The sequence below is a fragment of the Telmatherina bonti genome (genome assembly GCF_933228915.1).
Source record: "Telmatherina bonti genome assembly, chromosome: 17".
NCBI lineage: Eukaryota > Metazoa > Chordata > Actinopteri > Atheriniformes > Telmatherinidae > Telmatherina > Telmatherina bonti.
In genome coordinates this window covers 21178437-21192103 of record NC_136615.1, presented here as the reverse complement: position 1 = coordinate 21192103, position 13667 = coordinate 21178437, and the positions used below count along the sequence as shown (strand labels likewise).

The window sequence follows — 13667 nt, the reverse complement described above, 5'->3', positions numbered from 1 at the left end:
TGAACATATGTGTGTGTTCTCAAGGCTTTGATCAAGCTGAAATCCAACACAGAAGTAGGAAGTAACACACTGTTGGTGATCTTTGCAGGTCAGGGAAGTCTTCGTGCACACAGCCAGTCATCAGATCTCAGTTGTTGAACTCGGAAATACTTCTTTTTTTACTTGTTTTAAAACTTTTTTAGTGACCCTGTACAACTTTTTCACATGATCCAGTCTTCATGTTTCCTTTTTGTGGCCCTTTACCTAATTTTACTCCCTCCCAGCTTTCTTAAAATTTCCCCTCCAGTTGCCGTCAACGTTATCCTTGAATTTAAGTTGAACTGGAGAAATTTATATCCTTTAGTTTATCTGAAGGTTTTCCTTTTCTCTTTCCACGTTGTCTGCTCTCCATCTGTCCTTGTCTTCTTTATTCTTGTTCCATCTCTTCCCTGTCCAGGTATTTTTCCTTTCATATTTGGCTAGGCTTATTACTTTTTTGTTCTTTTTATTCTGTCACTAAGTTTGGTCGTGGAAACATTAAGACCAGCAGAATCCTGCCGTTGTGATGCCAGGCATCATTAACACACAGACACACACACACAATAACTCAGACATTAGAGAACCATATTGGAATTTAGGGTTTTGGTGATGGACAGTTATATTCTTCATGGGGCATTTATAGTGTTACAGTCAGTTGTGACTCCGACTGGAGGGTAATCTTTGAATTTTCAGATATTGGTTTCATATCCATTGGCTCTTTAAAAAAATGTCTGGTTTCTGATAGAAAGGCTTTAATCTACATGAGAGCTCTGACTGTGACTGCCAGCGGCACACTAACCAGTGTTTACCAAAGACGGTGACAAACTGGATGTCAGTCCACCCAGCATGCATCTGTGTAAGTGCAGCTACTGATGCCAGTTGGCTTTCTTTCAAGATGGTGGTGGACAGACAGGCCTTTGATCTCCACGTTAAAAATACCTGAAACTTTACCTGTTTGCTTCTTTTTAGGTTCTTGGTGTTGCCATGTTCCCTTTGTCAGGAGACAGGGCCATGTTTACATGCATTTTACACGACCTTTCACTTTTACAACACTCAATAACTATTTGGGATTTGAGAATGATAATTGATAAATCTTTGAAGGTGGAATTCTTTCCCAGTCTTACAGCCTCAGCTGCTCAACAGTTTGGGGTCTCTGTCATATTTTATGCTTCATATTGCGCCACATGTTTTTACATGGGAGTCAGTTCTGGACTGCAGGCCCAGAGGAGGATTGTTCTCTGAGGGCCAGTCCCAAGCATGGATAAATGCAGAGGGTTGCGTCAGGAAAAGAATCCGACGTTAAACATGTGCCCATTCACCCGAGGAATGATTTGCTGTGGCGACCCTTTCAGAAGGAACAACAACAGGTCTGGACTGCAGGCAGGCCAGTCCACTGCCTCCTCTCTTTCCTGTGAAGCCATGCTGATGTAACATGTGTAGAATGTGGCTTGGAAATAAGGAGGAATGTTCCTAAAAAAGACACTGATTGGATAGCAGCATACGTTGCTACAAACCTGCATGTAGCTTTGAGCATTAAAGGTGCCTTCACAGATGTGCAAGTTACTCGTGCCATTAGCAACAAAACACCCCCATATCATCACACACATCCTGGATTCTGACCTTTGCGCTGATAACAATCCATAGTCTTATTTTATTTTGGGCCCGGAGGACACGATATCCATGATTTCCAAAAACAATTTGAAATGTGAACCCATCAGACCGCAGCACACTTTTCCACTTTGGACCCAGAGAAACACAACAGCGTTTCTGGGTGTTGTACACTTAAGGCTTTCACTTTGCATCATAGAGTTTTAGCCTACACTTGGAGATTCAGAGACAATCTGGCCTTGCTGAAAAGGGTTTTCCTGGAGGGTTCCTGAGTCATTGTGGTCATGGCCCCCTGATGGAGAGAATGTAATCTGAACGGGTTTTTGACCTCTAAGTTTTACATAAAATCCAACTTCATTGGAATTGGTCTTCTATAATTGTCACTCATTTGTGTTTCTTGTTTTCCTACAGAAAACCGTCTACAGGGTTTGGGTTATGTAGATTAAATTGAAAAAAATATTCAGCCACATGTCTGAAAGGAGACCTTCATTAAAAACATGAAAGAGCTGATGCATGGAAAACACAAACAAAACCTCACATCTTATGATCAGATGTCTGGCTGTAGTGGCCAAATGCATTCACAGAAAAATGCTCATACTCTGCCAAAAGAGACATCAGCTGGTTAAACATAAAACTTGATTAATTTATTTGGTGTTATTGTCTGCATTTATCATAAAAAAAATTAGAATTTCTTTTACAATTTAAAGATCTGAATCAGTTCATGTTAGATTTAAAATGATAAAATTGTGGATTAAAATATAAAACATTTTCACAAATATTTTTATTTAATTTAAGATGGTTAAAAAGATTTTTTTTTTAAAAAGAGTAATTGAAAAAAACAACTTACAGTAAAAAGCATCTGTTTGTCAAATCATACAGAATATTTATAGTTAGGAAGGGTAGTTTCTTCATTAATAAAGGATTATACATTTTCCCACTTTAATAATATTGTCAGGGGTTCAAAAATAATTAAACAAGCTAAAAAAATTAGTCACACAAGGATTGTGTTATCACATATGGATGCAAATTCTTTGCACTCTGACTGACTGATGTCTGAATCACATGCATTTCCTGCTTTGCCAGGACTTTTCTACTTCCTTTGGGTCTTCAATAAACTTAATGTCTGCTCGATCTCCTTCACCTGCTGAAGCCTTTTACATATACACACACTGTATACTGTATGTCTGAGGTCACTATCCATATGTGCTGTAAACTGCTTTCAGTTTCCTCCTACTGTTGCCAGTCGCATCAACTTTTACTTAGCTCACGTTTAAATACAAACTAAACCTTCTGTTGTCTTTCTGATAGATCTGTTATTCCTTTAGTTATACGTTTAGCTTCTGTGAGTATTTATCAGTGCAGACTCATTGAACTCTATACCTTTTATTGATTAGTTTTGCACCTCAAATCTTCTGAACTGCTAGTTGAGAATTTTAAACCTTTTGGAAACAAAATCAAGTTTTACGGTGCAGGTACAATATTTGCATATCATGTATTTTAAATATTTTAAATTAAAGCTGAAGGTCCAAATCACATTCTGACTGTGTCATAGATGTAAAATTGGGAAAGTTGTATTCTTGTCCAAACGCTTTAGGGCTTGACTGTATATGAATATAAAATGAATCATACCTTGGTGAAAAAAGAGCAAAGATTTTAAATCGTTACAGTATGGGGAACTGACACTTTCAGGTGTTCTTTTTCTGAAAGCAAATTACAGATGTTTGGAAACCTCATTCCTCTGGCAGATTGTCTCGTAACACAATAACTTGTTATTTCCTGCTGTGGTCATCTCTTTTCTTTCAGTGCAGATTTTAAATTGGCTTGTAATTACGTAATAGGGGTTGAAAAATGATGTTTGGCAGCATTTGAAACTTTGTATGGGAGCTGATACACACACATGATTATAAGGCTGATTTTTGCTAGAAAAAAAGAAGGTCGAACTCAGCTTTTTTTTTTTTTTTCCTCATTTGAAGTCCAATTTAGCTTTTATGACTTTCAGCACAAACATGCATGGGGACACACATACCTGTTTGTCAACCTAAATTGCACACATCTCTGTATGAATGCAAGCTCGCTCGCTCGCTCTCTCTCTTTCTCTCTGAACTGCATCTTAGTGCTTGTAAATCATTAAAAGACTGATGTTATCAGATTTCCTGAGTGTATTTTGGTAAAAAATGCACGCATTCTCTCTTTTTTCTACCTTTTTTTAATCACTACATCTATCTTGTCCAATTCAGCAGGCAAACTGTATTCTGAGTGGAAAGTCTGTAGATGTGCTGATTTAGAATTAAAAAAAAGAATGAATAGAAAAAATCTAATAAGTAATAATTTCATAATGAAATGAATGTTTGATTTGCTATGTTTTTTTTCCATCTTCGCTGAAAGTTTTTTTGCCACATATCGTGCATTACTAATTTCCCCATCACCAATACTTGTTCTGCAGGTCTGACAGCTGTGGGTGGTCTGTCCCTGATGGGAGGCGGCTACTTGCCAAGTACTACTGCAGAGACACTGGCTGTGCTCGCTGCCTTCATCTCTTCAGTCAACATTGCTGGTGAGTCACCCAAACATAGACACCTCACAGGCATCCCTGCCAGCTACAGCAGCCATGAACCAACACAAAAATCAACTTAGGATGATGATTGAGGTTCTTTGTATTGATTGCACAATAACATAATTTCAACCCAAGTTTTGCAGCTGCCCTTTTTTTTTTTTTTTTTACCCATCTGCTCAGACCAGAGTCAGTGGCTCAGAGTTGGACCACACACATCCAGTTCTGCTTTTACCCTTAATAATTCCCATTATAATGACAAAGTATTCTTGGAGTCATTATAAGACTCATCACTCTCTAATTGCCCGTGGAAATGGTGTGACCTTCCAGCCACGAAGTTCTCCTATGGGTTTACAGCCAGGCGTCAGAGGAGAGTCTGATCCAGGAAGGCAACAGATGACTGGCATCATGGCTTAGTTCAGGCCGGTTGTTAAAATGCACTAATGCCTCCACTAATTTCACATTTGAGAGATACGAGACATAAGGTTTTATGTTCAAGCCTATGCTGTGAATCTTACTACGTATGGTGCATATCGATCAGTAACATGCAGAACTTAAAATTGTTGTTGCCTTTTCTGAACCAGTAGCTGAAAGATGATGTCAGGTATGGGTCTGTTATACTTCCACTGAGGTCTAAGGTTCAGAGTACAGGGCAGCAAATAAGTCTACTTAAGACAGTTGCTTTCCAGTGTCTGTACTCACAACAGTCTCAGCACTGCCATGCTGAACCAATAGTAAAACATGCTTTGGCTGTATTAAAGCTAAATCAATCCATATTTCACACCTTTATTGCAATATTGGGAGTTTTTATTTGTGCCATTTAACGTATTTGTTGTTTCAGAGTCAATTACATTTTATTGCTCTGATTAAGCTGTTTTTTTTTTTTTCTTTGGTTGAAATCTCCAGAATCCATTGTCATTCTGGAGATTCCATAATATTTTCCATCCATCAATTAGATCTGTTATCGATATTAAACCCAACATAACAAGGACAGAAAAAAATACTGTTGAAACAAGACCTTTAATTAATATTTAACTTTGTTAAAACCTACGCCAAACGTCCGGGATGGTGTAGAAAGCACATCCTTTCCTTACCTGGTAAAAGATTCAGTTCAATTTCATTAAGCTTTGATTAGTAGCTAATTCATTTTGTTCCAGTTAATCCAAATCCTCATTAGTTTGTAATAATTGTCTTCACTGAAGCAAATCTGTGAAAAAGAAGGAACACTTTGAGGAAACCCATGGATTGCATTGAATTTAAACTTAGCATCAGTCCTCCATCCTCAGCATGTATGGGACAGTTTGTGACAGTGAAAAGAAAAAAATGTCCCATTTTACCAAGAAGGAACACCTCCGGCCGAACCCGACTGAGAGAGCGGAGAAGTTATGGGTGGAGAAGACAGGAAAGAGGGTCGAAAGGCCAAACCTTTACTTTTACTCAGATACCTGCTGAGAAGACAAATATAAGCTAATGAAGCAAACACTGTCATAGATTTATACATTGAAAATAAAGAGCAGAGAGACAAAAAAGGGAAGGAGGTGCTCTGAGCATCACGGGACATCCTTCCGCAGTCTAAGCACATGGCAGATTAGTTATTATAAGCTGTTACACATTAAGTCTGTCAAAGTGTCAGTTTAATATGGTAAATGTTGTACTTTGGTTTTAATTTAAAACGCCAGCAAAACTTTTCTTCACAGCCTCTGAAACGAACAACAGAATAACACCACAAGAAGCAAACAAAAAAAGCTTTGAGCTCATTTTTATCAGTATCTTTCAGAATTAAAATGTCTTGAATGGGTTGATGTGACTTGTGTGTTGCTTCCAGATTGAAAAGGTATCCCTGATGCAAACCCAGTGGACCCATTCTGGGTTTTTACAAAATAACCACAAGAAATTAGTGAACACAGTTGTTTAAATATATGAACAATCTTCCATATTAATATAGTGACTCAGTATGGCCTGCAATAATAAAAGTCAAATTATTATTTTATGTTTAAACTAGGACATTCTGTGGTTAAAGTTACATTCTCTGGAAAGAAACAGATGCTTACCTCTGATTCACCCTCGTATGCATCGGGTGCATGTGAGTGCACGAGGCTGTGATTGTGCCAGAGGGGAAAAGGGAGACTAATACATGGTAATGTGATATTCTCCTGTAAAGAAGTGAGACACTGTCTGGTCCTGGTTTGACACTTCGGAGGTTTTTCTACTTGAAATATTTACACTGACATAAAGTAGACTCATTAAATTCCTGCCATTGGTTATTGGACTTGGCAAAATGTTTTAACTATTGGCTGTGCAGCACCTGCTGACCTTTTTCAGGTGCCTTGACTGCCTGCCTGAAACCTCCCACTCTTTTTCCATTTTTCACTTTATTACAACAATATTATTTATTTTTCTGTGACTATTATTTTGTTCTCATTAACACAGCTTTTAAATCTCATTTTTGTGCCACTGTAAATAGAAATGAATGATTTGTCTCATCCTCAGGTGGTTTCCTGGTGACCCAGAGGATGTTGGACATGTTCAAGCGTCCCACTGATCCTCCTGAGTACAACTACCTCTACCTGCTTCCCGGTGGTGCCTTCATTGGGGGTTACGCTGCCGCTCTGCAGTCTGGATACAACATTGAACAGGTGGGAGAAGACAGTTTGTCTCATTCCAACTTGTTTACTGTGCATCTGCAGTCACAGAGAGCTGGTACAAAACAGACTAAAACTATAAAGTCCTCCAGATGTGTTCTTTGAGCAGAAGTTGTGCAGGTCTTTCCAAATAAAATTGTTTGCCCTTTTTTTTTTTTTTTTTTTTTTTTTTTTTTTTTAATGTCATTCTGTGTTTGTGATCCCTCAGTTGTTGTCCTAAATGCAGTTGTTCCACTGTTTCTCTCCCCAGATGATGTACTTGGGCTCAGGTCTGTGCTGTGTCGGTGCCTTGGCTGGCCTTTCCAACCAGACCACAGCCCGATTGGGTAACGCTCTGGGTATGATGGGAGTGGCTGGAGGGCTCGTTGCCACTCTGGGTGCTCTTAAACCTAATCCTGAACTCCTGGCACAGATGAGTGCAGCTATGGCTGTGGGTGGCACTGCCGGTGAGTGTGTGTATATTTACATTGAAAAATAAGCAGACATACTCGTAACGCAGAACGGTGCTGCAGCAGATGGATGTTGGTTTTCTGTTGTTTGCATGTGTATGCCGGGATTCCAAATTCGTCCAGATTAAGAGGCGTGTGTGTTGAAAGAGTGTGTGATGTTTACATCAAACACAACATGACTAATGCCTGCCAAACACAGGAGGTCTGTCAGTATGGTCAGCGTTGGGTATTACTCACTTTCTCTCTCTGTTTCAGAGTACTTGGATTGTTTCAACACTAATTGTTCCAGTAACAAAGCTTGAAAACCAGACTAAACTATTCACACAGATAATAATGCGTTTTTCCTGATATGGCAGTGTTGAAAGGCCTCCTGCAAGACATGTGGCACACCAACACACACACACACACACACACAGTTTAGCAAAAAAAAAAAAAAAAAAAAGGAAATTCTCAGAGTGGACCTCATCAGCAGCACCTGGCTCCTCAAATACGCCCGTTTCCCAGCAGTCCTTTGACTGTGTGTGTGCGTGTGTAAGGGGCACTGGACTTAATTAGTCTTTTTTCCTTTCTTTCTGTAGGTCTCACCATTGCTAAGAAGATCCAAATCACAGACTTGCCCCAGCTTGTGGCTGCGTTCCACAGCTTGGTTGGGCTGGCTGCCGTGCTCACCTGTGTAGCTGAATATATGATTGAATACCCCCACTTTGCCACGGACCCTGCAGCCAACCTCACCAAGATAGTTGCTTACCTCGGCACCTACATCGGTGGGATCACTTTTAGTGGCTCTTTGGTGGCGTACGGCAAACTGCAAGGTGAGCAAAGCACAGCCACATTCACCAGTCCACCACTGCACCGTCACCGCTTGGCGAATCATGTGACAGTCCTCGTTGTGGAGATAAAAGCTGGAGGCTCCCGACACAGGAACCCACGTTGTAATGTGGTGCCAGGCACAAGGACAACGTTAGTGGATCCTTTAGGTTCACTGAAGTTTCAGCTCTTGGACCAAACAGTTCTAGTATCCCCCTTGAGTTAACTTTGGACCCAGAGGCTCTTGTGACTTTTGCACACCTTTAATAATTCTCAGTCAGCCATCAAATATGACTACCTACTTGTTACTGTGTGTGTAGCTCCTCAACATGTCAGGGCAGTGAATGAGAACAAAGAAAGCTGAGGATTGGCTGGAGTACCTGGCACTTAGATGTTAAATACATTGTTTGGGGCCCATGTCTGCAAGGTGGAGTCTTTTGTGGATCGCGCTGTAATCCCACAGATTTGCAACTCATCGTTGTTAGTCTGACTTTATTGTTAATCAGTTGCTCATTTTACTTACAATTAGATAGATGGATAAATATGTAAATACTTTATTCATCCCCAAGGGGGAAATTCAGGGGTTAGAGTTAGCATTAACAATATTAACATTAACAAATGTTTATATTTTCTTAAGTGCTTGGACTTTCTTTCTGCAGTGGCAAAACAAACAAACAAGCAAACAAAAAATAAGGGGTTCCTCATCCAAGGTTGAATGGTACTATTTTCTGTTTTATTTTTATTTATTTATTTATTTATTTTTCCTGTTTTAGTGTGAGTTTACAGTGTTGTCAGGTGCATTCAGGTGACCGGGCAACTCCCAAAGCAGTGTGTACCTTCATGAACCTTTCTCTGATTGCTTTTTTCACTGCAGATAAAAACAGCCAGACGATGGATAATAAAAAAAAATGAAAATCATGTCATAGTTCTTTTGTTACATACAAGATAAACCTCAGACTTCACGGTCGGCATATTCCTTTGTTTTGTTTTGCCAAATCATGGTGTCACACTCCTACATGAACTTCATCTGGACCAGTCAGCATGATGTTATGTCACAAATGGTTCCCTTCATGCTTCAAAACTTCAACTCTCTAGTTAATGAAACTGGTTTTTATTTAGGGACTTTATTGGATCCTGCTTCAGTCACTACAGTTGAAAGTAGGGGGAATACATCCAAAAGCTAGAAGAACTGTGGAAAATGTTCCTGTGGTTCAAACGCATTTCGTGAATGTCAGGACCCGAGGTTTTCCAGCAGAGCATCGCCTTGTAACAAGATGATTTACATTGTTAACTTCACCTGTCAGTGATTTTAATGCTAGAGCTCATTAGTGTATACTTCCCTTAGAGGTAAACATTTACACTTCTAGTCCGCTGATGTTCAGGCCCGGCAGCAGATTCTCTCCTGCTTTCATAACGTTCATTCATTACGCTGTTGATCAGCACAGCTGCCATAGCCAAGGCTGAACTTAGCCTGTTAGATGTTTCAGTTTGACTGTATTGCTGCATGTTGCTGTTGGGAAAACCTTTGGACGTGGATTAGATTAGTTTGTACTCTCCTTATATCAACAGTTCATAAATGAAGAGAAGAAAAAATCTGTGAACTTAATGCTAAAAAAAAAAAAACATCATTGGCTGCTTTAAATTCTCCCTTATTTTCCTTCTTTCTGCAGGTCTGCTGAACAGTGCCCCTCTGATGCTCCCTGGCCGTCATGCTCTCAATGCTAGTCTCATGGCGGCAAGTGTTGGTGGGATGATTCCCTACATGCTGGATCCAAGCTACACCACTGGCATCACCTGTCTTGGATCGGTTTCTGCCCTTTCTGCTGTCATGGTATGCTGCATGTGTCTCTCAGAGCTGATGTTAAACTAAGCGTGGCCCTTTAAAAGAAAACCTGGACTAAGACACCTTAGATTGAAATGATGACAGATTGATATATAAGAATGTTAAAAACTTCAATAAACTCCAGGATTTGGAAAATGAAATCAGAGAGTCAGGAAAAATATGTTGGAGATGAACTAGGACGTAGAAAGAAAGAAAAAAGACAACAGAAAGGACTGCTCATAAATGTCAAGTAAAAAGAGAAAAACCAGCAGTCCAAGCCAAACAGCTCTGACATATTTCATGTATTTAATCTATTAACGATATTTTATAATACATCTTTTTCAATGCTTCATATACTTTAAAGACATTAAGAAACATGTTTGTTCATTTTGTTTTACATTCACCATTTAATTTTTAATCTGTGATTTAAGAGGAAAAAGAAACTAGGTAAAGTTTATGTGGAATTCATGCCGTTTTTAGAGATCCTGCAGATTTTGAAGGCCTTGGCAGATTACTATTGATAAATTTTGAGTTTATGATTTGGAAAAGAGGCCGAAGGCCTCTGCGGCTCTGTTTGCACGTGTTGCTGGGTAAACTTCCAAAGTGTCTGTCAGAATAGTAAAATGCTACAAGTTCATTTCCAAGAGAAATGAGGTGATTTGTAATTTCAGTTTACTTTTTACAGGATTAACCTTTAATCAGCCATTCAAGTGCAGAATTATGCATTATCACTGTGTTTGTGGTGACAGACCAGCACGAGTTTCTAGAAATACACCTGCTGTGTGTTTGAGACGAGCGGCCTAATGTTCAACCTGAAATAAATTATACATACAGTGAGTTCTGTACCTTGCTGCTGCTCTGGTATTCACAGCTGGCTCATGGACAGTTTTTGTTTTTGTACAAATCTTTTTTTCTTTAAAAAGTGGAAAACACATTGTTGTTTTTTTATTTATTTATTTATTTATTATTATTATAATTTTTATTTATTTATTTATTTTTTTACAAAGCAGCTGGGTAAAGCTTGTTACATACTCCACAAGAAGCAAGAACTGAGTTCTTGTTCTGGAGGCCGCAAGAACAAGAAAAAACTTCTTGTCAGGTCCATACATACTCCATGAGAAGCATGTCTGCTGCAGGGAGGGATCACTGTGGGGGGGGCGATGTCTGCTTTTATGTGCGAACCCGGTTGTTACCTCCGTCGAGGAGGTTGTTTTTCCCAGTGTCTTTTTGCTTAAAATAACTTAAAAGGTTACCGACGGATTTTTATAAAAAAATGTGAAAATGAAGAACTGGTCAAATTTTGGTGGTGATCCGGATCACTGTTTGGATCAAAGAATGTTTTAAAGGATTCTTAAACATTGTGCTTGGCGGAGGTTTCCGCTCTCCGAGTGCTTTTCTAGTTTCATTTTTAAGGAGCAACTGCGTCCGCGGCAGGGCGGGTCGTGCATGCGGCAGGGTCCGAGTGTTTTAATGCCACGTGTAAAAATGTTTGTACTTTTTCACCACCTTGATCAGCTGTTATATTAAAACAATCAATTTTACCTGCAACAACAAAAAATGTGGAAGCAGCAACTCCGCTTCATGCTTTTTCCATGTAAATGTCCGACCAATCACACGATACTTCTCGGAGCCCCGCAAGAAAAAAGTTCTGCCAGCCCGATGCGTGGAAAACTGTCTTCAAACACATCCGCGAGAACAAAATGACATCATTTTCTTCTCAGAGCCTCGAGAACAAGAAAAAAGTTCTCGCTTCTCGTGGAGTATGTAACAAGCTTAAGAATCAGGCAACACATCACTAAGCTGGCTACTTTTAATTTTTAGGTGGATTTATGAATTGAAGCAAAATTCAAGTTTATAAATGGTTAGTTTCCAATATGGACTGTATTTGCATGTTGCCCTTACAGACACACCGCATCCCATGTTCATTAAAGTCATGATCTGGATCAGTTTGCCTCAATAAGTTTTACTCTTTACTACCATCTTCATTAGAAAGGAGCAGCTGAGGTGCTGCTGTAGTTTCAAAAGTCTGGATTAGTAACTGTGTCTAAATTAAAGTTGCTGCTTGTAAGACAAGGTTTTATTTATTTATTTATTTATTTAGCTCAACTTTACCATGGCAACACGGTGGCCTTACAGCAAGGTCACTGGTTTGAGCCTCAGCTAGCAGGAGGTTTAAACAGTGGAGTCTGCATGGTTACCTTGTAAATGCGTGGGTTTTTCCCTGGTACTCTGGCTTCCTGCCACCCACAAAATATACATATAAGATATGCACGTAAGAGGCGATGAAAATGAGGACCAGCAATGCCAGTAGTCCACTAGTTCTGTCAGTAGAGCATGCATACCTCATGGACATGATAAGTAGTTTGAATAAGAACTTACTTTTAATGTGAAAAGATCATCCTACCTTGTCTATTCATGCAAGCATAGAACACATTTAACACCATCAACTCATTAATATGTGACAGACTCATTCTGCTTGAGCTTCCAGGTAAAGGTTCATGTATTTCTGAAGGAGAGAAGGAATGGGGGGTCTGAAGTGCTGAAGAGCTTATCGAGAAGCAAGAACAGATAGCTAGTAAATTAAAACTTGTTGATAACATGCACTTATGGCTGCAGACAGGTTCTGCCAACACAAACAGGAAAGAGACACTTATTTCCCACAACACATCAGTCACACCGAGACTGTCCATAAGCCTGGCTTGGCTAATTACAGCACATTTAAATGAACTGTGTTTTATCCTGTCTAGTCATTAGATTATTCTAATGACTCAAATACTTGGTAGTAATATTTATTAGTACTTTTTACCAGGCAATAAAACAGCTTTTATTTTATATATTTATTTCTATTTCTTTTCTATTAAACCTTTGTCTAAGAGAGATTAAGACCGGCGTGTCCTAGCTAAGACTGGAAACAGGTGTACACAGCAATATTTAAAATAATACTCATCTATATACACAAAATGATAAGATGTATACATCACATGTGATGAACTATCAAACACTATCAGAATGATAAACATTACAAACACTACATGTTATCATGAGATCATGTTTAAATGCCTATTTCTCTAACTCTATATGGGTTCTAGGAGTGTTTAAAGGAACACGTTTCAGTCTGTAGGTGGGATGAAAGAAAGCCTCTGTATACAGTCTCATGATTCCTGCTACTTTCCTTCAGGGTGTCACCTTGACAGCAGCGATTGGTGGTGCTGACATGCCAGTGGTCATCACCGTGCTCAACAGCTACTCTGGCTGGGCCCTGTGCGCTGAGGGTTTCCTGCTCAATAACAACCTGCTGACCATCGTCGGAGCTCTCATCGGGTCGTCTGGAGCTATTCTGTCATATATTATGTGTGTGGTAAGTGGAGCAGGCAGTGAAATATTTTACATTTATACATTCTTTACATCAGCAATCACTTGGAAGTGGTTGTTCCTCTCCTGTCCACCAGGAGGGTCTCTAAACTTTACCATTGTAGTAAGACTGTTCAGTCCTTGTTCTGATTTCTACTGATTAGCATATATTTCTGTACATGCTCAAAAGGGTAAAAACATAAGGTAAAACTAAATACAGAAGACATTTTTTTCTCTCAGGCCATGAATCGTTCTCTGGCCAATGTAATCCTCGGAGGTTACGGCACATCTTCCACCGGCACCGGAAAGCCCATGGAGATCACAGGGACACACACAGAGGTCAACGTGGAACAGACTGTTGACATGATTAAAGAGGCCCAGACCATAATCATCACTCCAGGTGAAACACACGCATAGAA

The 13667-nt window shown here is 39.5% G+C and overlaps 1 protein-coding gene across 1 annotated transcript in view; it reads left to right on the top strand.

Annotated features, from left to right (window-relative positions):
* nnt (nicotinamide nucleotide transhydrogenase) overlaps positions 1–13667 on the top strand; it is a 34940-nt gene that overhangs the window by 14027 nt on the left and 7246 nt on the right. Inside the window, exons 12-18 of the mRNA XM_079256829.1 lie at positions 4070–4180; positions 6668–6813; positions 7070–7265; positions 7847–8080; positions 9746–9906; positions 13076–13255; positions 13489–13648. Of these exons, the coding sequence (XP_079112955.1) occupies positions 4070–4180; positions 6668–6813; positions 7070–7265; positions 7847–8080; positions 9746–9906; positions 13076–13255; positions 13489–13648 (1188 nt within the window). The remainder of the gene's footprint in view (positions 1–4069; positions 4181–6667; positions 6814–7069; positions 7266–7846; positions 8081–9745; positions 9907–13075; positions 13256–13488; positions 13649–13667) is intronic.